The sequence below is a fragment of the Aplidium turbinatum genome, chromosome 13 (assembly GCF_918807975.1).
Source record: "Aplidium turbinatum chromosome 13, kaAplTurb1.1, whole genome shotgun sequence".
Lineage (NCBI taxonomy): Eukaryota > Metazoa > Chordata > Ascidiacea > Aplousobranchia > Polyclinidae > Aplidium > Aplidium turbinatum.
The window spans coordinates 15,044,204-15,070,330 of record NC_137484.1 but is presented as its reverse complement, the minus strand read 5'-3'; the positions used below and the strand labels follow the sequence as shown (position 1 = coordinate 15,070,330).

General features: G+C 37.2%; 2 protein-coding genes across 2 annotated transcripts in view; one reads left to right on the top strand and one right to left on the bottom strand.

Annotated features, from left to right (window-relative positions):
- LOC145781854 (uncharacterized) overlaps nucleotides 1-15,514 on the top strand; it is a 40,612-nt gene extending 25,098 nt beyond the window's left edge. The window contains exon 15 of the transcript XR_014290795.1: nucleotides 15,403-15,514. The gene's annotated coding sequence lies outside the window, so the exon portion shown is untranslated. The remainder of the gene's footprint in view (nucleotides 1-15,402) is intronic.
- LOC145781856 (vesicular integral-membrane protein VIP36-like) lies at nucleotides 10,221-22,092 on the bottom strand. The gene is made up of 8 exons (XM_082593538.1): nucleotides 22,075-22,092; nucleotides 17,681-17,848; nucleotides 16,804-16,919; nucleotides 15,947-16,138; nucleotides 15,401-15,562; nucleotides 13,527-13,641; nucleotides 13,281-13,400; nucleotides 10,221-12,808 (listed from the first exon to the last, which is right to left on the bottom strand). Exons 2-8 carry the CDS (start codon nucleotides 17,811-17,813, stop codon nucleotides 12,642-12,644), a joined length of 1,005 nt encoding a protein of 334 aa, XP_082449664.1. The 5' UTR covers nucleotides 17,814-17,848; nucleotides 22,075-22,092; the 3' UTR covers nucleotides 10,221-12,641.
- Between the last annotated feature and the right edge of the window lie 4,035 nt (nucleotides 22,093-26,127).

Genomic DNA, 26,127 nt, shown 5'->3' with positions numbered 1-26,127 from the left:
AAGATAGTTGAAAAATTGGAAATTACAGAAAATAATGGAAATGACCTGTACAAAAATAAGTTCCTTGTGTTACATTTGTTGATTAAGTTCTGTACTGTTGTAAGGTTTTGCCACCGCACCTTTGAGGCAACCTTATGCGGTCGTTAGGTTTTTTGTTAACGCAGGACCTGTCGCCAGTATAGCCATATTACACCTGCCTATACAGCACATCTTAAGTAGTGCAAAAAAATTGTACAGAATAGTTAATGCTTCATCAATATTAAACTTTTCAGAATTTGACAAAATGAAGTGTAAATTGAAGAGATTCTAATTTGAAACCTTAAATTTCTCTAGAAAGCGATTATCGGCTATACATTTCGAATGGGTATTTTTTTAAGTTTTAATAGATTACTACATCTACAATGATTTGATTTAGAAATCACTAGGTTTGTTTGTCGTATCCAGGCTTACACCTGGTGGTTGAAGATTTGGATTATTGGACACGAAGGCAATGAAGTCAATCTTTGTGTCCACTTTCAGGCATGCCTTTAAGTGTCCTGCTAAAGACACAGCCGCATGCTCTTGAACGGTATCGAACCCAGTGCCCTTTCGATTGCCTTTCCAAGTTCTCACCACTCGGCTATGCAGCCGACCTCACCACTCGGCTATGTAGTAGGTATCAGTTAATGAAGAATAATTTGTATTCTCTGAGCACAACATAAACTTCTAAACATTTTTTCAGCAAATCGAGTAGGATGCTGCAGATTCTTTTGCTATATTCAGTCTTTAGCTTTTACGTAGAAAAACAAGTATCCGCGATCCTGTATTACCTTTGTCATTTCGCAGAACGAAATACATCGAACTTTTTTGTCATTAAATTCCCAAACTACATTGGCTCCTTCTAGACAATAACAAATGTAATGGCCGTTTTCCTTCCCTTCACCAAAATGTGCAATGGCACTTACGAATTTGTAATTACATTCAACGCCATTTGCATCCTCAAGAGTAAAAGTTTCATCTGCTGTGACACATCTTTTGGATTTGATTACACCAGTATTTCTACCTAAAGACAGAACCAAAACTTTGGGGAAACTAAATATTTGTTCACCCGTAGTGCAGTTCACACTTGTACATTTACAACATGGTGACATTTCGTTGTCAACAAGCAAGTTCTTTAGATATAAGGATAAAAGATTATTTTCTGAAATCCAGTGGTACATTGGTAGAAATAATACTTTTTCGTTATTTCTATGAAGCTCACTTTTTGAACCGCATTCAATACACTGGTGATACGTGACGTATTCCAGTGCCAATGTTATATCAGACCGCTCTAATAACAATGGCAATGACGATTCGCTAAAAAATTCGGCAGGGTCATGTTGCAAATCCAGTGGAAATTTACTTCTTATATCATTCAACGTGTTTTTAAGTAGTTTTTCTTCTACGTTTCTGTTAACAATAAGATTATGCATTATAAGAAATAAATTTCTGTCTAGTTTTGCAATACCTTTGTCGTTTTCCAGCCACGATATTGGCACATCACATGTTATAATTACAAATTTAAGCGCTTGCAATGCAACGTTCAACCAACAGGAGTTACCTACATTTACTAAGCCAGGAGGAAGATTGCTATTAGGAGTTCCAGATAGAATCATTAAATCGGGATGAGCTTTGATAGCGTTTGTAACGATGTAATATATCATCCAATGTCGATAGGTTGTGAAAAAATCAACATCCAAATTTCTTTGGTTAAGCTTTTCATTGCTGTTGTTGCAAAGAATATCCGCTGTCATGCAAACGGCCACTCCACAAGTATTGTTGTCTGGTTGCATCAAGATGTGTTTAGTGTCTACGGCACAATCGTCCTTACATAGCCCGTAATCAACCAAGACATTTAATAAACAATCTACGCCGTCACGAAAGAACTTTGAAACATCACTGGACATGCCATTGTTTAATGAATCATAGCAATGTAACAACTCCTTTTGGATGGAAAAATGTAACAAACGAAAATGACCATTGCACAAGAAAGGCAGAAAAACGACGGGTCGCAGTTTGTCCTCGTTTTCTATCATGGCCGTTTTGAAAAATTTTATTGACTTTACGGGTGTTCCTTGAAGAAGCTTGCTTGTGGAATCGCAGTCTAAAGCTCCTATGGCGTTAATGTTGCTCGGTTCATTGACTTTTAGCAAAATGTAAGCCTCTACCAGACGTTTGCTTAGCCAACCAACGGCCGATGGATTTGTATAGTGCTTTTCCAATTCGCTCTTGATTTTCCTACAGGGGTTATTACACGCCGTAAGTAAATCTAGCCAAGACACTTCGTGGTTTTTGTCTATTACGAGAGCGGTATCAGATAAACAGCTACGATTTATTGCCAAACCGTGCCACACCTTTGTTGAAAATTCCTTCATGTACTCGAAATCTTTTTTTATAGCAGTCCAAAAGTCATTTATCCGTTTGTCATCACACATAGAGGTTGCAAAAGCAGTGTTTTTATAAACAGCCGATGTGGACATGGAGTCACTTATGACATTGACGTATCGAATATGCTTTTTTGATTCATTGTTAGTGTAAAACCCAGTTGAACGACGTTTTTTTGGTTTTCTAAATTTAGAAACTACCAGACTAGTGCAATGGTTTGACTGATCTTTCAATGTTTGGTCGCTTTTGTTTTTGGAAGAAATGTGAGGTTTTCTGTAACCTTGGTGGATATAATGTGCAGAGTATATTTTTTCACTAGTTCTGATTTCATTTTCATATTGTTCCACAAAACTATCGATACTTACAACTCGCTTTCCTTTTAAATAAATTTGTTTCAAATCCCAAAAATGCTGCTCAATGATTCCTTGAGTTAAGTTATCCCGAGAAATATTTCTTAATTCGGAAGAAATAACATTTTTAAACCAAGAGGAATACCGAAAGTGGAGTTCATCATTTGGGCATTGATGATGAGACGAATGCCGGGATAAGTCTCCCAGAATTAGCTGCGAAGTTGTACTAATTCGACTTAAAACAATTCGAATGAGTTGGGAACAAAAGGTTTTGTCCATATAAAAATTTTCGTGCTTTAGCTTTGAATTGCAATGGTTAAGGTGATACGAAAAGTTATTAGAATCTAAAAAAGCGACAAGTCGGTTATGGTAGCGTAAGTAAAATGGAGATTTCAATTCTTGTCTTTGATCCTCACGCATGCTGGTATGAAAATGGTCAGTCAGGTCGTTTACATCGGTTTCTTCAATTTCATTTGTTACTTTTGATTTAGTTTCGTAAGGTTTAACGCCTTGATGCAGTCTGTTAAAATGATAGTCCACTTGAAAAGACGTTCGTTCGCAATTGGTTACCCAAATAATGGTTTCCATTATTTCGTCCAGTTCACGCAGGGTTGTACATGCAAATAACAACGAAATCCAATGCATTGCAGTCAATCTGTGTTGTTTATGTTTGTAATGTTTTTTTGCCATAACTTTAGCTGCACGCATGGCATGACTCAAGCAATTGTGAACGAACGTTTTTTCTTATTGCCTCGCCTGTAACTACTCTCCAGCATCTGTTGTAATAACCTAACCTTGTCTCATTGCACATAGCACTTAATACAGCATTCCACATAGCCATGGAACTGTCAATCATCATCAATGCCGGCTTTTTTACTTTCCCGCAAATTTTTACAGTGTCCATTAAAAATTTTCCCAGAAAACTCCGTATACTCTCAGAATTATGAGTTGTTGCGATGTTTGTTGCCACCGGGAGCGCTGGACCCCCGGTGTATAGGCTTCTCACTAAAAGCGAATAAATTTGAAAGTCTTTTTCACCTTCTTGTTTTCTGACTATACTTCCAGTTGCGTCGAAATAAACTACATCAATGGGGCATAAATCCCGATAAAGTTTCACTTGTGCATTTGAATACATTATAACTCCTGGTGGATGTGTAGTTATTTGTCTTATAAAGGTTCGATTTTTCTTTTCAAACTCGTATCTCAGGCGATTGGTGTTATACATCCAATTTTTTGAGTATCTATTGCAAAGCTTACCTTCACTTTTTATATTTCTCAAAACAGACGAGGCAGGAGCAAAGTTATACGCTCCGTAAAATAGTTCATCTTCAGTTAAGTCATCTACCAACTTTTGGCCAACTTCGCTAGGATGTTTACATTGTAATTGTTCCATAAGTAATTTACGTTGTTCTCCTGCGACCGGCCTTCGTTTAACGCAATGCGATTCATGGCTACGCTTCCCCTTCACACTTACGACTATTTCAACTTTATCAACGTACGAAAATATACGAATGGTCCCCTTTACTGAGCATTCACAACAACGCGAGTGCTTGCAATACATGTTAGCATGGCCATTGTAAAATTTTGTATCGCCGCTGCTTAGAGATTCAACTGCTGCTGGTTCTACCAAATCATGATTTCTGAAACAAAAAACACATCTGTCATAAACCTCACAACAACAGGACCGGCACTACTCGTCCTTTTAGCAGACCTCACGACAACAGGACCAGCACCACTCGTACATGTGTCAGATTTGATACCACCAGAACAGGCACCACTCGTCCCTGTACCAGACCTCACAACAACAGGACCGGCACAACTCGTCCATTTAGCAGACCTCACAACAACAGGACCGGCACCACTCGACCCTGTATTAGACTTCAAAGCACCAGAGCAGGCACCACTCGTACCGGAAGCAGACATCAAAGCACCAGAACAGGCACCACTCGACCCTGTACCAGTACTCACAACAACAGGACCGGCACCACTCGAGCCTGTATTAGACTTCATAGCACCAGAGCAGGCACCACTCGTACCGGAAGCAGACATCACAGCACCAGAACAGGCACCACTCGACCCTGTACCAGACCTCACAACAACAGGACCGGCACTACTCGTCCTTTTAGCAGACCTCACAACAACAAGACCGGCACCACTCGACCCTGTATTAGACTTCATAGCACCAGAACAGGCACCACTGGTAAATACGTAAGACATTTTCCCCATTTTTAAACCATTCTGCTCGCGTTTCCTTCGTCTGCCCCACCACGAGCTTGCCGTCCCTGGAAAGGAAATTTAATTCTAAACACGATTCAAAAATAAAATTCCGAAAAATATTTCGGGAAAATATTTTTATAGGCGCCTAATTGAAGGCGTCTATAAACGTTAAAATCTCTATTTATTTTTAAATACGTAAGACATTTCCCCAATTTTTAAACCATTCTGCTCGCGTTTCCTTCGTCTGCCCCACCACGAGCTTGCCATCCCTGGAAAGGAAATTTAATTCTGAACACGATTCAAAAATAAAATTCCGAAAAATATTTCGGGAAAATATTTTTATAGGCGCCTAATTGAAGGCGTTTATAAACGTTAAATTCTCTATTTATTTTTAAATACGTAAGACATTTACCCCATTTTTAAACCATTCTGCTCGCGTTTCCTTCGTCTGCCCCACCACGAGCTTGCCATCCCTGGAAAGGAAATTTAATTCTGAACACGATTCAAAAATAAAATTCCGAAAAATATTTCGGGAAAATATTTTTATAGGCGCCTAATTGAAGGCGTCTATAAACGTTAAAATCTCTATTTATTTTTAAATACGTAAGACATTTACCCCATTTTTAAACCATTCTGCTCGCGTTTCCTTCGTCTGCCCCACCACGAGCTTGCCACCCTTGGAAAAGAAATTTAATTCTGAACACGATTCAAAAATAAAATTCCGAAAAATATTTCGGGAAAATATTTTTATAGACGCCTAATTGAAGGCGTCTATAAACGTTAAAATCTCTATTTATTTTTAAATACGTAAGACATTTCCCCCATTTTTAAACCATTCTGCTCGCGTTTCCTTCGTCTGCCCCACCACGAGTTTGCCATCCCTGGAAAGGAAATTTAATTCTGAACACGATTCAAAAATAAAATTCCGAAAAATATTTCGGGAAAATATTTTTATAGGCGCCTAATTGAAGGCGTTTATATACGTTAAATTCTCTATTTATTTTTAAATTTGTAAGACATTTCCCCCATTTTTAAACCATTCTGCTCGCGTTTCCTTCGTCTGCCCCACCACGAGTTTGCCATCCCTGGAAAGAAAATTTAATTCTGAACACGATTCAAAAATAAAATTCCGAAAAATATTTCGGGAAAATATTTTTATAGACGCCTAATTGAAGGCATCTATAAACGTTAAAATCTCTATTTAATTTTAAATACGTAAGACATTTACCCCATTTTTAAACCATTCTGCTCACCTTTCCTTCGTCTGCCCCACCACGAGCTTGCCATCCCTGGAAAGAAAATTTAATTCTGAACACGATTCAAAAATAAAATTCCGAAAAATATTTCGGGAAAATATTTTTATAGACGCCTAATTGAAGGCATCTATAAACGTTAAAATCTCTATTTAATTTTAAATACGTAAGACATTTACCCCATTTTTAAACCATTCTGCTCGCGTTTCCTTCGTCTGCCCCACCACGAGCTTGCCACCCTTGGAAAAGAAATTTAATTGTGAACACGATTCAAAAATAAAATTCCGAAAAATATTTCGGGAAAATATTTTTATAGACGCCTAATTGAAGGCGTCTATAAACGTTAAAATCTCTATTTATTTTTAAATACGTAAGACATTTCCCCCATTTTTAAACCATTCTGCTCGCGTTTCCTTCGTCTGCCCCACCACGAGCTTGCCATCCCTGGAAAGGAAATTTAATTCTGAACACGATTCAAAAATAAAATTCCGAAAAATATTTCGGGAAAATATTTTTATAGGCGCCTAATTGAAGGCGTATATAAACGGTAAAATCTCTGTTTATTTTTAAATACGTAAGACATTTCCCCCATTTTTAAACCATTCTGCTCGCGTTTCCTTCGTCTGCCCCACCACGAGCTTGCCATCCCTGGAAAGGAAATTTAATTCTGAACACGATTCAAAAATAAAATTCCGAAAAATATTTCGGGAAAATATTTTTATAGGCGCCTAATTGAAGGCGTTTATATACGTTAAATTCTCTATTTATTTTTAAATACGTAAGACATTTACCCCATTTTTAAACCATTCTGCTCGCGTTTCCTTCGTCTGCCCCACCACGAGTTTGCCATCCCTGGAAAGAAAATTTAATTCTGAACACGATTCAAAAATAAAATTCCGAAAAATATTTCGGGAAAATATTTTTATAGACGCCTAATTGAAGGCATCTATAAACGTTAAAATCTCTATTTAATTTTAAATACGTAAGACATTTACCCCATTTTTAAACCATTCTGCTCACCTTTCCTTCGTCTGCCCCACCACGAGCTTGCCATCCCTGGAAAGGAAATTTAATTCTGAACACGATTCAAAAATAAAATTCCGAAAAATATTTCGGGAAAATATTTTTATAGGCGCCTAATTGAAGGCGTCTATAAACGTTAAAATCTCTATTTATTTTTAAATACGTAAGACATTTACCCCATTTTTAAACCATTCTGCTCGCGTTTCCTTCGTCTGCCTCACCACGAGCTTGCCACCCTTGGAAAAGAAATTTAATTCTGAACACGATTCAAAAATAAAATTCCGAAAAATATTTCGGGAAAATATTTTTATAGACGCCTAATTGAAGGCGTCTATAAACGTTAAAATCTCTATTTATTTTTAAATACGTAAGACATTTCCCCCATTTTTAAACCATTCTGCTCGCGTTTCCTTCGTCTGCCCCACCACAAGCTTGCCATCCCTGGAAAGGAAATTTAATTCTGAACACGATTCAAAAATAAAATTCCGAAAAATATTTCGGGAAAATATTTTTATAGGCGCCTAATTGAAGGCGTTTATATGCGTTAAAATCTCTATTTATTTTTAAATACGTAAGACATTTCCCCCATTTTTAAATCATTCTGCTCGCGTTTCATTCGTCTGCCCCACCACGAGTTTGTCATCCCTGGAAAGAAAATTTAATTCTGAACACGATTCAAAAATAAAATTCCGAAAAATATTTCGGGAAAATATTTTTATAGACGCCTAATTGAAGGCGTCTATAAATGTTAAAATCTCTATGTGTTTTTAAATTTGTAAGACATTTACCCCATTTTTAAACCATTCTGCTCGCGTTTCCTTCGTCTGCTCCACCACGAGCTTGCCATCCCTGGAAAGGAAATTTAATTCTAAACACGATTCAAAAATAAAATTCCGAAAAATATTTCGGGAAAATATTTTTATAGGCGCCTAATTGAAGGCGTCTATAAACGTTAAATTCTCTATTTATTTTTAAATACGTAAGACATTTCCCCCATTTTTAAACTATTCTGCTCGCGTTTCCTTCGTCTGCCCCACCACGAGCTTGCCATCCCTGGAAAGGAAATTTAATTCTGAACACGATTCAAAAATAAAATTCCGAAAAATATTTCGGGAAAATATTTTTATAGGCGCCTAATTGAAGGCGTTTATAAACGTTAAATTCTCTATTTATTTTTAAATACGTAAGACATTTACCCCATTTTTAAACCATTCTGCTCGCGTTTCCTTCGTCTGCCCCACCACGAGTTTGCCATCCCTGGAAAGGAAATTTAATTCTGAACACGATTCAAAAATAAAATTCCGAAAAATATTTCGGGAAAATATTTTTATAGGCGCCTAATTGAAGGCGTGTATAAACGTTAAAATCTCTATTTATTTTTAAATACGTAAGACATTTCCCCCATTTTTAAATCATTCTGCTCGCGTTTCCTTCGTCTGCCCCACCACGAGCTTGCCATCCCTGGAAAGGAAATTTAATTCTGAACACGATTCAAAAATAAAATTCCGAAAAATATTTCGGGAAAATATTTTTATAGGCGCCTAATTGAAGGCGTCTATAAACGTTAAATTCTCTATTTATTTTTAAATACGTAAGACATTTCCCCCATTTTTAAACCATTCTGCTCGCGTTTCCTTCGTCTGCCCCACCACGAGCTTGCCATCCCTGGAAAGGAAATTTAATTTTGAACACAATTCAAAAATAAAATTCCGAAAAATATTTCGGGAAAATATTTTTATAGGCGCCTAATTGAAGGCGTTTATAAACGTTAAATTCTCTATTTATTTTTAAATACGTAAGACATTTACCCCATTTTTAAACCATTCTGCTCGCGTTTCCTTCGTCTGCCCCACCACAAGCTTGCCATCCCTGGAAAGGAAATTTAATTCTGAACACGATTCAAAAATAAAATTCCGAAAAATATTTCGGGAAAATATTTTTATAGGCGCCTAATTGAAGGCGTCTATAAACGTTAAAATCTCTATTTATTTTTAAATACGTAAGACATTTACCCCATTTTTAAACCATTCTGCTCGCGTTTCCTTCGTCTGCCCCACCACGAGCTTGCCATCCCTGGAAAGGAAATTTAATTCTAAACACGATTCAAAAATAAAATTCCGAAAAATATTTCGGGAAAATATTTTTATAGGCGCCTAATTGAAGGCGTCTATAAACGTTAAATTCTCTATTTAATTTTAAATACGTAAGACATTTACCCCATTTTTAAACCATTCTGCTCGCGTTTCCTTCGTCTGCCCCACCACGAGCTTGCCATCCCTGGAAAGCAAATTTAATTCTGAACACGATTCAAAAATAAAATTCCGAAAAATATTTCGGGAAATATTTTTATAGGCGCCTAATTGAAGGCGTCTATAAACGTTAAAATCTCTATTTATTTTTAAATTTGTAAGACATTTACCCCATTTTTAAACCATTCTGCTTGCGTTTCCTTCGTCTGCCCCACCACGAGCTTGCCATCCCTGGAAAGGAAATTTAATTCTGAACACGATTCAAAAATAAAATTCCGAAAAATATTTCGGGAAAGTATTTTTATAGTCGTTTTTGTGATGCTTACTTTTCTTGCCATATCCCATACCGCAGTCTTAATAGATACGATTTTTTGTCTAACTTTTCGCAATTGCAGTTGCTTTATCTTTGACAAGTCGAGTTTTTTTATTAAATTTCTGTGTTCACTGTTCATTTGGCTATGGAAAAAATATAAGATTTGCTTTGATGTGGTAACGAGAAGTGATTTTATCAGCTTCCGAGTGTTGCTACTTTCATCGCATTGTTTATCGCGCAAATTTTTACGGATCATTTTTTTAGGCGGATCGCGCAGAATTATTCTGCCAGAATGACGGTGGTAGTTTTAGTGGGTACGGTGTTGCCCCCATTCTTCAACAGCCTTGAGGCTATTTTTACAGAAATACAATTCTTGAATAGACGTTTTTCAGAAGAGTGTTTCTTTCGGTCATTGCATACAGACGAACGGATCCGGGAAATTTATGTTACAAATTTCCCACGAAGAGATTATGGTTTACCGTTGTGACCAACTACATTTCCGCTTCTTTCGGCGTGAATATACGACATGGTGGTTGAAATGCCACCAGAACATAAAATTTCGATATCGCTGCTTTCACATAGGTAGAAATCACAAAGATTTGTCATCAAGTAGCAAACAGCTAATTGAACAGGACAAGGAATAGCAAATGAAGTTATCTTTGTTTCTTTTAGAAATATGCTCAGTGTAAAACAAAGTAATACGCTTCAATATCAAACCACGTCTGTAGCTCATCGAAAATTGGACTGGTTATTTTTCGTCAGTCATAGAGCAACAGCAAGATTGCACAACATAAACTTGCATTTCATGCACTCGAACTTTTTAAGGCGTGAACCAACATTTAAATAAACAAAAATGTCCGCCTAGTTGAATGTGCTGTTGAAAAGGAGCGATCTTCCTGACGTCAGCACTACCTGACTACTCACTATAGAACAGCGAGCATTGTGTTTCGCTAACCATACCAGTGTAGCTTCCACACTAGCCATCAAGACTTTGCACTTTGCAAGAATGTGCAGAAACATGAAGAAACGGCAAAATCAAGTAACACTGGTTTAACTCCTGGGGTGTGCACTTGAGCAACGCAATTCAAAAACTGCTCCATTCAGCTCCACTTAAAAGGAATAATTCACAGAACACTTCAAGGGGGAAAACTTCACTAGCCTTAGAGGTTCAAAGCCTCTCTACAAGTCAGCAAAAAACTGCCCAAGAATAATCCTTGTCCGAAGATACAGATCCAATCCACCAAACACAAGTCGCCTTTCTGTTTACGAATTCTTTCACATATCATTGATTGATTGAATCCCAATCCTCGGACTGAGAAAGCTTGTGGCAGTTTCGAATACTTGTTGAAGCTTTGAACCAGTGATGCAGGCCGGTTACTGAATTGGACAGAGTAAAGCTTCCGATTGTTGAAGTGTAGTTGTCAGTGAATGAAGAGCAGTCCCAAGAAAACGTTTTGTTGGACTGGTTGAAATGCGTTGACCGAACGTACACCCCCCTCCCGAGAGTTGAACCAGCGCCGCTTGATCTTGCAATGTCTGCGTAAAAAAGATTGTTCTGTAGCTAACACAACTGGAAAAAATTTTTTCAAAGCTTTCCTTTTTCAACAAGCAAGTGTTACTAACAGCAAGTGGCAGCACGGATTGTATAAAAAATGCGTAGGAGAAATGTTTTTGTAAAACATAGACAATAGACATGCAAATTGTGAAATGACAAGGTTTTTCAATCATTGCTTGCAAGGTAATCAAAACACACATAACAAAAAGTTTTAGTTTTAGGAGATAGATTGAATGCCAGTGTTGGTTGTGAAGCGGCAGTGACTGCAAGAGTATGGTTTGGTTGGGTGAAACTCAGAGAGTCGTCGTCGTCTGAGCTTCTGGGGCCGAGGGTCTATCCTTTTACCACCCCAGATTCACGATGTTTCCGGACTACACTGGAAGGCTGCTAGAGAGCAGCCAGTCTTTAGTTTCATCATCCATGACGCGCAGACCTTCCACTCCGTTGGGTGGCTTGAAGATGGTACAGTCATTGATGATGTGGTCTGCGATCTGTTCCTCGGCACCACATTCACAGGAGGAGGAAGAAGCCATTCCCCATTGGTGCATGGTTGAGCGGAAAAGCCCGACGCCCTCAGAGAGTGACGAGAGTTGTTATGTGGTAGAAGATTTTCGTTGAAAATAAGAGGAAGAATTTATACTATTTGCGTGAAATCTGCAACGCTGTACGGAAGTGAGACATGGCGCTTACGGGAAAACGAATTGGCGATTTTAAGAACTGAGATAGCGATGGTGAGGGCAATGTGTGGAGTGAAGCTGATGGACAAATACCGAAGAAAGTATGAACTTGCTTGGGTTGAATAAGAAAGTTGATAAGTTGGCGAAGGCAAATGGAGTGAGGAGTTATGTGTGCTATGAGAAGGGATGAAGGTGATGTTTTGAGAAGAGCGCTGGAGTTGCGAGTGGAGGGTCGTAGAAAACAAGGTAAACTCAAGAAAACGTGGAAAATGCAAGTTGAGGAGGAAAGCAGCAAGGTGGGCTTGACAAGAGAGGACGCGTTATACAGATGGATAAGCAGGGTGTGAAGGCGAAAAAAATGTGAAATCGGCCCTTGGAGGTGAATCGGGCCACGCTCGGTAACTTGGCATCAACGGATAAAAACTGGACTACACTCCTAATACTACAAGTGTGTGTACAAATTTATGATAAAATTGAATGAGTTGGCGACAATCACATGATAAACAAAAGTCGAAAATTTCCAGATATCACAATGGACCACGTGACTTTGCAGAAAACGCACCCTTTTTCGCAGGGTTTTCTGATGTTAATATGTCGGTTTTTAATAAAAGTGTGTTCTTTTTTCCTCCTGTGCTTTCTTGAAGATTAAAAATCCCACAATGGCGCAAACAGCGATGCCGAAAGCAATGCATATTGTCAGTAAAAACATTTTCTTGCCAGACATCGCCGAGTTGCGAAACCATCCAACTCCATGATATTCTCTGTTGTCTGTACAACAGGAAAATACGGTTTTAAAGGAACTATTTCACAATGAAAAAGTTTTCTAGTGACATAATACAGTAAAATGGCGCGATTGGGCAAAAGACGTGAAACTTTGAAGACACAAATTTTTTTAATGAGGTCTTCTAATGATGTTTGACTTGTGGATTACTTAAACAATGCATTTGTTAGTTTACAAGATATCATACAGTTCATAACGTAGTTGGCGAAAAGAAAAACCTTATAGGTGAAGCCAAATAAATACATTCGTTGTCAAGGCCGCAAAAAAACTTTATTAATTGTGGCAGATGAACATTGTGGCATTCTTGTAAGTTACGTAAAAATCCGGTTCAGATTAGTAGCTGATTAATAAAGCACCCGGTTTACTGAGGTAAAGTAGTAAGTTTGACGGTAAAAAAAAAATTTTGCAGTTAGAAAACTTGGAATAAGCTACCAGTCAACAAATCATTAAAAATTTTACCTATGGGTGGCTTGAAAAAGCTGACTCCAGGCTTCACAGACGACCAGTCTTCATCCAACTCAGCTTCTGACCGTTCGACGGCTAGTTCAAACAGTTTCACGCTTATCACGTGATGGTTATCTGCAAAAAATATTGCGCATTTGCGCATTGTAAAACACAGTTTTCCAGATGCACTGTTCACTAAAAACAGGACAATTTCAATCCATTCTGCGCTTGAAAACCGACTGGAATTCAAGTGTAACTTACCAGCCAAATCTCCTGTGGCTGAAGATATTCCAAAATGATAACCAGTTGGTAAAATGACGTCAGACACATCAATGCATGGCCTCCACTGGTTCAACCCATCCACGTCCAAACTTATCTGAACAAACAAAAAGAACAGGTTTCCTTCTTTACGTTAGCTTTTTGCGTAAATGTTTATAACGGTATTTGGTTGTAGAAATGTCAGGTTTTCAGATCAAACCACTTTATGTTGGCATTTTAAAATCGCTGCAATTCTAGATTTTAAAGTGGTGTTCTTCTTCTTTATTGTCGCACTTGATTCCAAGCATTGACTGCCTCGTGTATGAAAAGTTTCCAGGATTCTCTGTTGTTTGCTTTGTGTATTAGGTGTATGTTGGTGTTAGTTTTGTCGGTTTGTTGGTTTAAGTAAGTTAATCGTTGTCTGCCTTGGGCACGCTTTCCTTCAATTTTGCCTGTGAGAGAGAGATGTTCTAACTTTCCTTTTCGCAGCACCTGTCCTAAAAATTGAAGTTGTTTTTCTTTGATATTTTTTAGAAGATTGTTTGTTTGTTTGACTTGATTTAAAACAGTTTGGTTGCTTTTTCTGTCAGTCCAGGAAATCCTCTGCATTTTTCGAAATGCCCACATTTCAAATCCACTTATTCTTTTATTAATTGATTTGGTAATTGTCCAGGTTTCTGAATTATATTTAAAAATTGGATAAATGTAACACTTCAATACTCTGAATCTGGTTGTGAAAGATATGTTCTTGTTGCATAATATTGTTTTCATTTGCTGGAAAGAGGCTTTTGCTTGAGCAATACGTATATTGAATTCCTTATCATCTTTGGCGTCCCAATTTATTGTTGTTCCAAGATATCGGAAACTTTTTACTTGTTTTATAGTTGTTCCATTCATTTTAATTTGACAGATTGGAATTTCACTCTCTTTTTTCTTTGTGATTACCATCGTTTCCGTTTTCTTTTCATTCATTTCCATTCCAAATTCTTTACTTCTTTCATTTACTTTGTTCAACAAATTTTGTAGTTTTGCTTCCGAATCAGCCACCAAGACAGTGTCATCAGCATACCTCAGGTTATTAAAGTTACTTCCCCCAACATTTACGCCAGCTTCATCATCAAGACATCGGAGGATGATCTCACTGTATAATGAAAAAAGGCTTGGAGAGAGCACGCATCCCTGTCTAACTCCTCTCTTGATGGATATCCAATCGCTGATGTTGTGATTTATCTTTATTGCTGCAATTTGATCAAAGTAAAGGTTTTGAATAATACGTAGATCCTTGTCGTCAATTCCAATGTTATCTAGCATCTCCAGTAATTTGGTATGTTTTACTCGGTCGAAAGCTTTCTTATAATCAATGAATGCGATGTACAGATCTTTCTTCATTTCAATTGATCTTTGAGCGATATTTTTTAATACAAATACAGCATATACAGTGGTGTTCTATAGAAGCAAAAAGCCTTGACGGCCTTGTAATAATGTTTAAAAAGCCTTGTAATAATGTTTAACATTAACTCGAAGATTAAAAATATGACTACAAAAAATTACATTTCAATCTTCAAAAAAATAAAAATAAAATCCGTTGTGGGGGCACCTTGGCTTGGATAGCCGCATGTTTTTTCGGTGCCTTTGAGGTGTAGATTTAACATGAAGATTGAAGACAACTAATATGTTATAGCTTCGGCTGTTGTGCATTAAACCAAATGTGAGGCTCATTGAAATAAACTTGATTGATTGTTTGAGCTCCAGAGTCTATTCTGTTACTATTCCTGATCGAAGGACCAGCAAAAAACTGATTTCATCAGTGGTGGCGTTTTTAATGAAAGAAATTCAAGACATAAACTTTAATGCATAAATACATTATATTTCCTTACAGTTAATTGCTTCTTCACATAACGAATTCGAAGAAGAGTTTCGTAGTCTTTGTTCCTGAAGGCACCTAGGCAGGACCCAATGGAATGCAATCGGCCGTCACTTAAGTGATCATATTTTTCTGTACCATTTCCAATCATTGCAGAGATTTGTGGAAAAGTTACCTATGCAAAGAAGTTTTGAAGTAATTCACTATGCTGCATTCATTCCAAAACTAAGTAGTGAACATAAGTCATAACAAAGCACATTAACCAGATAAAAACTACTGTTTGCAATTTCAGTGCAGCAAATTTTTCAACAATTGCTAATTTATTTAGATTTCTTGAGCCAAAAACGTTCAATCTATTTTTTTGTCTTTGTGTTAAAATACTTCTAAACCTCTTGTCTTTGGTGTTAGGCTGCCTAATTTTATACTGTACAAACTAGCAGCGCACAGGCTTTAAAAACTTCAAACAGTTTTCAAAGGCAGTAAAATTACTATAAAGAGCATATAAAGCAAAACTAAAAGTCTACTTTTCAAGTAAAAAAACATAAAAAAAGAAACATACTGCTTCATCTCCATTCTTATAGGTATCCAGAAACACACCAAGACCACGAAATTGGTCTTCACTGCCAAACACAGGACCCGACACCATCCTTCCCTGTGTGTACCATATTGCTATGCCGTCTGCCGCTAAGGTACGTCCACTTCCATAAACTTTAAAGTTCACTTGGAGTTCCCAATCCCGCAAATGACATTGCTGAGAAAAAAATTTGTTTGTTTGATGCTGTTGTGCATTAAAATGAACACAGTGTTCATTCACCCAGCTGTGAGTGAGTGTAATTTTAGACAGACAAGTACGGTACTAGAAGTATACTTTTAATATAGGTTAATTAAAAGCGAATTTGTAATAGACTTAAAGATGATTTGCATAACTTTTGTGAAATACACAACTACAAAATAAATCCAATGCTGAGAATATGTAGGTAGGTCTACACAGAAAGCAAAGTTTCTAGAGAATTGGGTCATTGCAAAGGAAATTACAAAGATGAAAATTTTGATGACTTTATGTTCTACATATGATTACAATTCCTGTACTCTTCAAACCTCATGGGTTTGTCAAAAATCTACCATGAATCGGAATTAGTCAACTGGTCATGTAATTATTAAGAAAAGGTGTTTCATGACAAATGATAAGTTGGGGAAAAGTTGGGAAAGTTAAAACCCAAATTTGTTTTCTTATAAAAAAGAATAAAATAATCCTGGTTCAATAAGTTGAATTTGGATTTGCATGATATTGCAAATCTTATGGTGCACTAGTTTAAAATGTGCTACTAAACTATCGAAATTGGTTAGAAAATGAGCCAAATCAATGATAAAATGAATCAAAAACAATAGCCTACCGCACACCAACATTCAACTCACAACTTTGTTCCAAATTGAACCTCGCTGGGCTTGAATGTCCGCCGTGAGTCTTATAAAATTATTAGTTATCATTGCATTGTCTCGAAAATCCCAGAATGGCATTGTCATCCCATTTCCTAAGCAGTACAGAGTTAAGTTAATACGTATATTAATAACCAATCATGCCAAATTGATTGTGGAAACCTTTATCCTCGGGATTGAGAAAGCTTATTTGTGAGCTTAATCCTGGCAGTTTTGCATACTTGCAAAAGCTTTGGACCACTGATACAGGCCTAATCATCGAGATTCACTACGTTTCAGATTGTTGTCTCTGAATCTGAGTTTTTTCGCTGAGACTTTTCGGTCATTTGTCCGAATTGACTTGAAAAAATTCAGTCATTTTTTATTTATTTCGGTCATTTTTTTTATGAAAATATTTCCTTTAAAGTAGCTGATACAAACCAAAATTTGCACTTCCTGACTAGCTACAACATTAAATTTCGCTGAGAAACAATGTTTTTTTCGAACATTTTGACCAAATTGACTATATTTTTTTCGAACATTTTTCTAAAAAATCGGTTAACGGTTAAGGATCGAAAAAAAAACAGCTCTGAATTAATCTACCGCCCAGGTGCCGCTGAATGGAGAGCGGTCCTAAAAATTATAATATTTGTTTATGCACACACACCCAGATCCCACAGCCAAGCCAGTACTGCTTGATCTTCTGTTTTTTCATACACAAAGTTGAGCGCACAACCAACTGAGCTATGCTGACAATAGCAAAAAAGATACAGCTAAATAAAACATGAAAACATGTGTCAAAAAAAGGTATATATTTGAAATTCCAGTATTTAGATCTAAGTAATTTTCACAAAAGTTTTAAGCTGTCTTTTCTCACCTGAATAAGGTTTACTCAAGCTAAACTCTCGCTTCAAAAATCCATTTTCAGGAATCTCTTGTGAGCTCTCTTGGGCAATTGCATTACAAATAAGTGCAGTGATAAAGATAGATAAAAACATTTTCATTAACATTATTTTATTTATGACTCAAAAACCTGTTGATGAAGCTGAAAAGTTAAATGGACTGTTGAAAATAAAAAAAGTTAATAAAATAATGTATTTTTTCCCAAAAAAAAATACAGATTATTATTTTGTCCAGAAAAATTCATGAGTTGTATCAGGATAGCACAAAAAAGTTATCAAAATTGTAAAAAGAACAAACCAATAAGCTAGCTGCTTGCCTATGTAGGTTAAACTTAACAAACCAAAAACTTCAGCAAAACTTATTAACATAGTTACATCTTCATGCAACTTTCAATGTAATAAAAACCAACCCAATGTAAAATGCTTTTAGCTGTCAATAGAAACATTATAATGCCACTAAATCTAAAACCAGCACTTCTTGACCTTTTGGTTTATTTCTAAAGCTGTGAGTGTGAGCTTTACCAACTAAGGAGTTGGGTAGATAGGAGATATTACACGTACCTTTGGTTTCTAAATTATTTTCATGAACACAATCAATATTTTTCCCGGCGCTTTTTAAAATTAAACAGCAAACCTTCCCTCTCCATGTTCTAATATAAAAATTGGACTTAAGAAAATTTAAGGCCTGGTAAAAAGGTAAATTTAGACAAATCAAGAAGAAAATTTAATCATGGTTACTTCAGTCGTAAATTTTCAAAATTGATAATGAACTCTCAGAGAAAAGACAACTCAAAGAAACCTTGAAAAAATATGATGGCGAGAAGAAAAGAAAGTGAAGACACGAAGTAGGCATAGCCTACACGAGCGGAAATTAAATCATATGTATACAAAAGTAGACTGTTTTCGACTGAGATACAATTAAATTATTATTGAAATGCAACCTTAATTCAAGCTATAGCTATTTTATCGTTGAATTGCCACTAAAATTAAATGTTGGCTGATAGTCTAACCTGTTTTTAAAAGTAGTGCTGCCAGACCATATGACATCGTTTTGTACTAAAATTCGTATTATCAGAAAATTGCTTTATTTTTGTAGATTTAATTTATCATAAAAACTGTTGCAAATATAATCTTTCACCTTAGTTTGCTTTTAAATAATTTTTTTAAACTTTTTTCACTAAGTTTACCTTATAAGTGAAATTATAAATGCATTTAAATCGCTAAATTTTGTTTTGTTTTTGTGAAATCTTTACAATTTTCAACTGAACTTGACAAATCAAAGTTTATCTAAAATAAATGGTAAAATAAATGATTGTATTTAATTGTATCTCACATTTGATTTAGTTGCTTTTTCCTGTCTTCATGTGGTCACAATAGCCAGTTTGTTGAGCTTTTCACCTTGCTGAATCTGTTTTTTTATGACATCAATCATTTTATTTTTCGTTATTAACGTGTTCGGGACAAAAAAGATACTAACTACAAAAATCGATATAAACCTACCAGCACGTTAATGAACGGGAAAAGGTGGCAAAACCTTGAAAGGTTTAAAACGTGCCAGAATGGAAAATCATGTAATAGGCTTTATATCAGTATTTAGCACGGCCACAAAACCCAAAAAACAAATAGCAAAAAATAAAACAAAAACAGAGAGAAGCACACATCACATGTAGTAATAAATGACAGCCTAATGAAAAGTGTTGTGGATTGAATTTGCCAGTTCCAATATTTATGTGGTGAGCATTGAGCAGTCATAATAATAATAATAGGATAGAGAAAGAAAACTGAACATAAAAGAAACCCATCCGCAGGCAAATGCCCGTTTCGATGTGGCCGAGGAGAGCAGGTGTTGAGCTCTTTCTATGGTCAGACTGCACAACACACAGTAGCCCAAGACGATCATCATAGTATTGTTTATACCAACGGTGGGCAAACTGCGGCTCACGAGCCACATGCGGCTCGTCAACCTAAATTTTGTGGCTCTTGTATTGAATCGTAATAGGCCTATTACAAAAAAATTAAGATTATACTTTATAAATATGTTATCTCGCGCTGCCAACTAAGCAAGCAAAATTGGTTGGTAAAAATTAAAATTTGTTACTAACACTTTCCTCAAAATCTAATTTGCACCCAATACAATACAAAGATCAAAAAGAAGTCTCTCTGTTACTGTAGCCCATTGTTAAACAATGGAATTGTGACGTTGCAAAAGCAACATTGTGCCTCTCCTGGCACATTTTGCGTTCAGTCTGCAACAATTGGAAGTTTCATAAAGTCGCTAAGCAGCGATTTGTTGAAGCTTAGAAATAACACCAGAATTTATTTATTCATTTTTATAAGAATTTATAACTTTATAAAATCAAAATATCCTGCAACCTTGAAAAACGAACGCTTGGAAGAATTGATTCGAACAGCATCAACAACTTATCGTCCAAATTTTCAGAGATTAACGAGTCAAGTACAAAACTGATATGGATAAACAATCATTGTATTTTATTGCTGTTTTGTTATTTTGTGTCAACTGATTTTGCGGCTCGCCGGTGTTTATGGTTTATCCACAAGCAGCTCTTTCTTTGAACAACTTTGCCCACCCCTGGTTTATACGTTTAAAGTGAAAAGTTCTGAAAACTTGTCACTATTATTTTTTGTGCAGTTAAGTTATCGCTTTTGTTGCAAGTGTTCATACGCAGAAGTGGGCACCCGCTACTTTTAAAGTAGCGCGCTACCCGCTACTTGGACCAAAATAGCGCGCGCTACCGCTACCAATTTACAAAAGTAGCGCGCTACCTGCTACCGATGCTCAGACCAAAGTAGCGCGAGCTACCGCTACTTCTTCCGCTATTTTTGTCTAAAATGACACTAGGAAACACTCTTCAAGTCCCTATAGTGACGCAAAAATGACCTTGAAAACGAATGTTATCATTCGTTTACACTGTCATTTTAACATCGTTGTAGAAAAGACATTCTAAGTCTAAGGGAAATTTATTGTTACGCATCTTTCAAAAACACGAGCATTTCAAAATGAGAGTCATTAAATTCTTCCCGCTTTGGCTTAAGCACATCTTTTCCAACAGAGAAAAGTCTCTCCACCGCAGCACTGGAAGGAATGGGGGTGTTGTATTTAATGAACAGATGTTTTAACTCGGTATTCGAAAGGCTCAAGGACTTACTCCTGTCACAATAGCTGTTTCCTTCTGCACTGACGTTTCACGGGATGGATACCTTGATCGCAGGATCGCAGCTCCACACTAGAAAACGAGATTCCCAAAAGACCGAAACTTTGCAACCAAACCGATTATATAGCTGCTCGACCACGCCAGATTTGTCAAAAAAACGAGTAGTTTTTTCACTTTAAATTAAAAAGTAGCGGGTAGCAGGAGTGCGACTGAAAAAAAGTAGCGTCTCTCCCACTACCGCTACTTTGGAAAAAAATAGCGCCGCTACTGCAGCCGCTACTCCAAATAAAAAGTAGCGCGCTACTGCCCACCTCTGTTCATACGTCATAAATTGGAATTGACTAAGAATATAGGGTGAAGTAGTTGTTTTGTGTCTTGACCACCTTCTCTTTGCTTTACTACCGTAGTTTCTAATCCCAACCGAAACCTTCACCTAACCCTGAAGGTTGGGGTTGGAAAATAGTGAAGTAAAAGGAAAGTGGTAAAGTCTTGAATTTATTTTTTGTGTGATAAAGTTTTAATTATCCTTGTGTTAATTGTAGGACTATTTTCACAAAAAAGTTTTATTTTTTCTATCTCTCTTCTAGGTTTGGTGGCTGTACAATTTTAAGATAGCGGTAACACCGTTTTATCGATGTATATTTTAAACCTTTGGGTTTTGCCATCTTTCCCTTTTTTTGGTGTCACATTGTATGTTTACTTTGCCGTTCTGTATGTGCCATTATGTTTGCGCCAGCAGTAAAAAATAAATTGAACACACAAACTACACCACACACTTTTTGCCACAGAAAAAAACAATTACCAGCAATAGCTGACAAATGCTTTTTAGTTTTTGCAATCAACATTTTAGAAATTTTACTTCAACACAACATCTATCTGAGCAATTGCAGACACAGCATTTGAACGCTGCTGCATTCAATCAAATATAGGGTAATGTAGGATGACACAGCGGATAGGCTAAGGTGCTCGCTTTCCAATCATGCAATACTGGTTTGACTCTCGGCTTAAGATTGTTGAAAAACACCGCTCACCTCTACCAAGCATGTAATAAATTGGGTTGTTATAGTTGCTGAAGGAAAGGTAGCTGAGAGAAAGGAACATGTGTCATTTTAATCGTAAGTACCGAAGGCTTAGTAGGCCTACAGTGAGAACCTTATTTTCTCATATCTGATGCTAGGATCAACCATGGGACTCACCTTTTTACCAGTTCTGAATCCTCCCATCCTCGCGTACAGAGCAGTCCTAAACGTGAAAACCAAAACCAGGTCCATGCCAATTGCCAAGTCAGGTTGTTATGGTTGCTTGCAGTCGCAGAACCCAGAGTATGCCAATGGTCACGGTTGGATAATGGATTCAATGATTTCAACATTCCAGTGGTGCGTGACTGCAATGTCAACACAGTTGTTGCATACTTTCGCCAAATAGGAGGGGTCATATCAAAGATCTTTAAAACTGGGCAGATTGTGTTTTTTCTTGCGTAATGCATTGAGGATATGTCGGGAATCAATGTGGTTTTTTTGGGAAGGAGCTCGTTAAGCGTGATCTTATGACCCTGAACATGGACTCTGCCCTTGACTCTGCTAAACCAATGCACATGCACTGCGAAGTGTGGACAGACTAAACTCTCGACAGACAGGCCACCACTTCAAAATGAGGATTAGTTCGTGTTCTGTATTCAAAATTGGTTGATGATGATGAATGTGATGAAATTGTGAATATGATGTAAAATTTAAATATACTATTGCCGTTGAAACAGAGGTTGAAGCACCTGTTGTAGAGCGACAACAATTAAATCAGCCATTAGTACACAATTATTAAGTTTTTGTTATAGTCCAGTCGTTGAAGGGTTTTACCTTGACTTAATTGGTGTAAAGCTGAAATTTTGCACATTGGTTCTGTTCATTGTGTACAATGACCAAAAAAAAATCCCCGTGATAATTGTTTGGTGAAAAAAAGTTATCCGCTATTTTCGAAATTCCGCCATTTTTTTCAAAATGGCGGATGTACAAATACTGAAATATTCAATTTTTATGAAATTATTGTTAGTGTTGGTGCTCATTTAAAAGTAAATTTCATACTGCAATTATTTCACATTGGCAAAGTTTTGGTCCACCGTGATTGTCGGAGGAAGTTTACGGATACACAGAAAGGGGTTCAGGGAAAATGCCTGCAAGGAAATTACGATCTGTGACAAGGATATTCAAGCTTCTGAAGCCTCCAGTATACTGCGTCAAAAGGGTGCTGATGGGATTAATGCTGCCAGTACTAATAGAGGCGACAACATTGTTGCGATAGCTGGTCGAAAAGTACACATAGACTGTCGTAAACGTTACACCAACCCAATCGATATACAGCTTAAGAACAACAGAGAGGAAAGTGGGTCCTGCGTCACGAGGAAACGAAGTGTTCGAATTCTTGATGGCAATTTCGGCAGTAAGACTCATTGTTTGTTTTCAAAACGTCGAAAATCTGGGCGACCGAAGGATGAAGAACAGGACCAGGCATCTCTAAAGATGTGTTCACATCTTGAACAGAATGATGAAGAACAGTTAACGATATCAGACCTCAGATATAAAATGAAGGAGTTTTTAGCAAATGATGATTGCCTTTATTATTGATCAAAATATCTGAAGACCCAATCAATGAATCTATTTATATAACTGAAGGTCAGGGCCTTCATGACATTGTCACTATGAGAGAAAAGACATCCGAATTCCTCCGATCTCATTACCTAGAAACAAGGCATGAGGATGATGAAGAGTCACAAAAAAGAGAAATAGTTATAACTGCGGCAAGGATCATCAAAAATGATGTTCCATCTGTTAATGATCACTATCCAAGCACTGACGCACTCAATAATAATAGTAATCGTGTTTTATGTGCGCCCATTGCGATACATAACATACAGTGACACTGCGATCGCAGATGCGATACAACAGACGACAGGAAGCAGCGAAGTGACATAACTTATAGTCTTCGAGTCAGCTGCTCTCCTTATTTTGGCTTGCCATTAAGTGTCTTTGCCGAGACACAGCCGCGTGCTCTGGAGTGGTGTCAAACCCACGTCCTTTCGAACGTCGCGCAGACGTTCTCACCACTTGGCTACGCAACCGACACTCAATCTCGGTCCTGCTCTAATGTAGCCCACTTGCCTGAAACTTTGCGAACACTGTTGGGTTCTTTATTTGTAGGAAAAGACACAAAGCAAAAGGTTGCACGTATTGGCCAATCTGTCGTTCTCACCACTCGACCGACCAGATTGTCAGACCGCGAGCGGTGATTGCACCATTGCAAATTGGTCTTGCTGTTCAAGGACATCATTTGTACAGGTCGAGATTTCTTGTTGATACTTTACAGTTTACACAATATGGGATACTGTTCTTCTTACGCAGAAGTCCTGAGGTTTGAAAAGAATGCAGCTGATTATGTAGCGTCAGAATCCATTGTTCTAGAGAACATAGACCAACTCGAAAGCACAATGTTATTTGCAGCTGACAATGTTGATCATAATATCATCACCCTGGATAGGAAGGGGACTTTCCACGGGATGGGAATGATTGCTGCCTTGACATCGGGTCAGAAAGCAAACCGTATGATTCTAAAGCACAGCATATCACAACTCAACATCACAGAGAAGACTAGGATTGAAATCATGCAACTCCGCTTTGCCAATGAAGTGTAGAAGACATCACTGGCTGGTTATGTACCTTTTTCTCAAGATCAAACCCTTAGGAATATTGTGAATGGTGTTGTGGCCGAGGATAACGTTAATGTACAAAAACATGAACAAAAAAATGATCGACCTATTCGATCAGTAAAACACTTCGGGATAGCCTAAAGGCTGCGAAGTGATCACTGCTCCAGGGGATGCTGATGTTCCGATTGTGAAGGCTACTGTTCTTAGTGCAGTGTCACACTCGACAACGTTGATTGGAGAAGACACAGATCTGTTGGTCCTGCTTCTTCATTATGCGCAACAAGTAAACAGAGATCTATATTTCCGTTCCGACAAGGAAAATGCTGACAAAGTGTATCATATAAACGAACTGAAAATGGTGATGGGTGAAAAATTATGTTCCCATTTACTTTTTCTACATGCCTACACTGGATATGACACAACATCAAGAATGTTTGGTGTAGGTAAGAAAAACTGTCTTTCACAAGCTGGTAAAGGGTGATGCTATTCTGAAAGACTGTGTCAATTACTTCCTTCTTCCAAAGCAGACAGCAGCATCCATTGTAAACAAAGATTGTCAAGCGATGGCTGTGATTTTTAGGGGCACGCGGACGGATTCCCTCTCGTCATTGCACTACAGAGTAGGGTACTAAAAAAAAAAGTAGTCTCTTCCCATTCTTTTGTGACACCAGAACGCCTACCACCTACTGAGTCATCAACAAAATTTCACTGTCTAAGGGTTTACTACCAAATGATGGTCTGGCTAGGACAGAAGAGTGATATGGAAACTTGCGGGTGGGGTTGGAAACTGGAAGGCAGTCAGTTTGTGACAACAGAGTCGGACATGAATGCGGAGCCAGATTCCTTCTTATGGATTATCCACTGCAACTGCACAACTGCCTGTAGCACTGCCAGGTGTAGGCAGAATAATCTACCCTGTACCTCAGCATGTGGACAGTGCAACTTGATGCCTGTGACAATACGTACAATCAGTCATTACTGGATGAGGATGATGACCAGGACTTATTAAGCAACTGAATGTAAATAACTTAATAAGTGGTCTGCGATTCTTGTACTGCCAGTGTTTCACTATTGGTTTGGTTTCATATAACTTAATAAGTCTTTCCATTAAACTAATTAGTTAATTTCATTTTGAATTGTTTTAATGAATTCCTTACCACCTTAAACCTAGGGATAGACGCCAGAATTAGAGCTCTAGCATGAATATTAAGTGAATTATTGTCATTATACTGTTTTGGCGGCCATCTTAAAAATGACAACTTTCCGGTGCTCTGATTCATTTTTAATATATTATTCTTGATGATAAATACTAGAAAAAACCGTTGGAAAACTTTTTGTAGGAATTTTTTGGGGTCAAACCATATATTGACCTGACTATAAGTGAACAAATTTATCGTTTTTGGAACTATTATGCATTAGCGTAGGCTATTATATAATATATTGGTAATGTCACTTCGTTTAAAGTCAAATATAGTTGTTATTGAGTACCTAGTTGCTAATTAATTGTGACAATGATAATATCATATTTTAAAGAAGCCGTAGTATGACGATA

Coding starts and splice junctions, on each gene's coding strand:
- LOC145781856 (XM_082593538.1), bottom strand. CDS start 17,813: ATGTTAATGAAAATGTTTTTATCTATCTTTATCACTGCACTTATTTGT. Junction 13,642..15,400: donor ATGTGAAGAAGCAATTAACT/GTAAGGAAATAT, acceptor TTGTTTGTTCAG/ATAAGTTTGGACGTGGATGG. Junction 13,401..13,526: donor AGCCACAGGAGATTTGGCTG/GTAAGTTACACT, acceptor TATTTTTTGCAG/ATAACCATCACGTGATAAGC.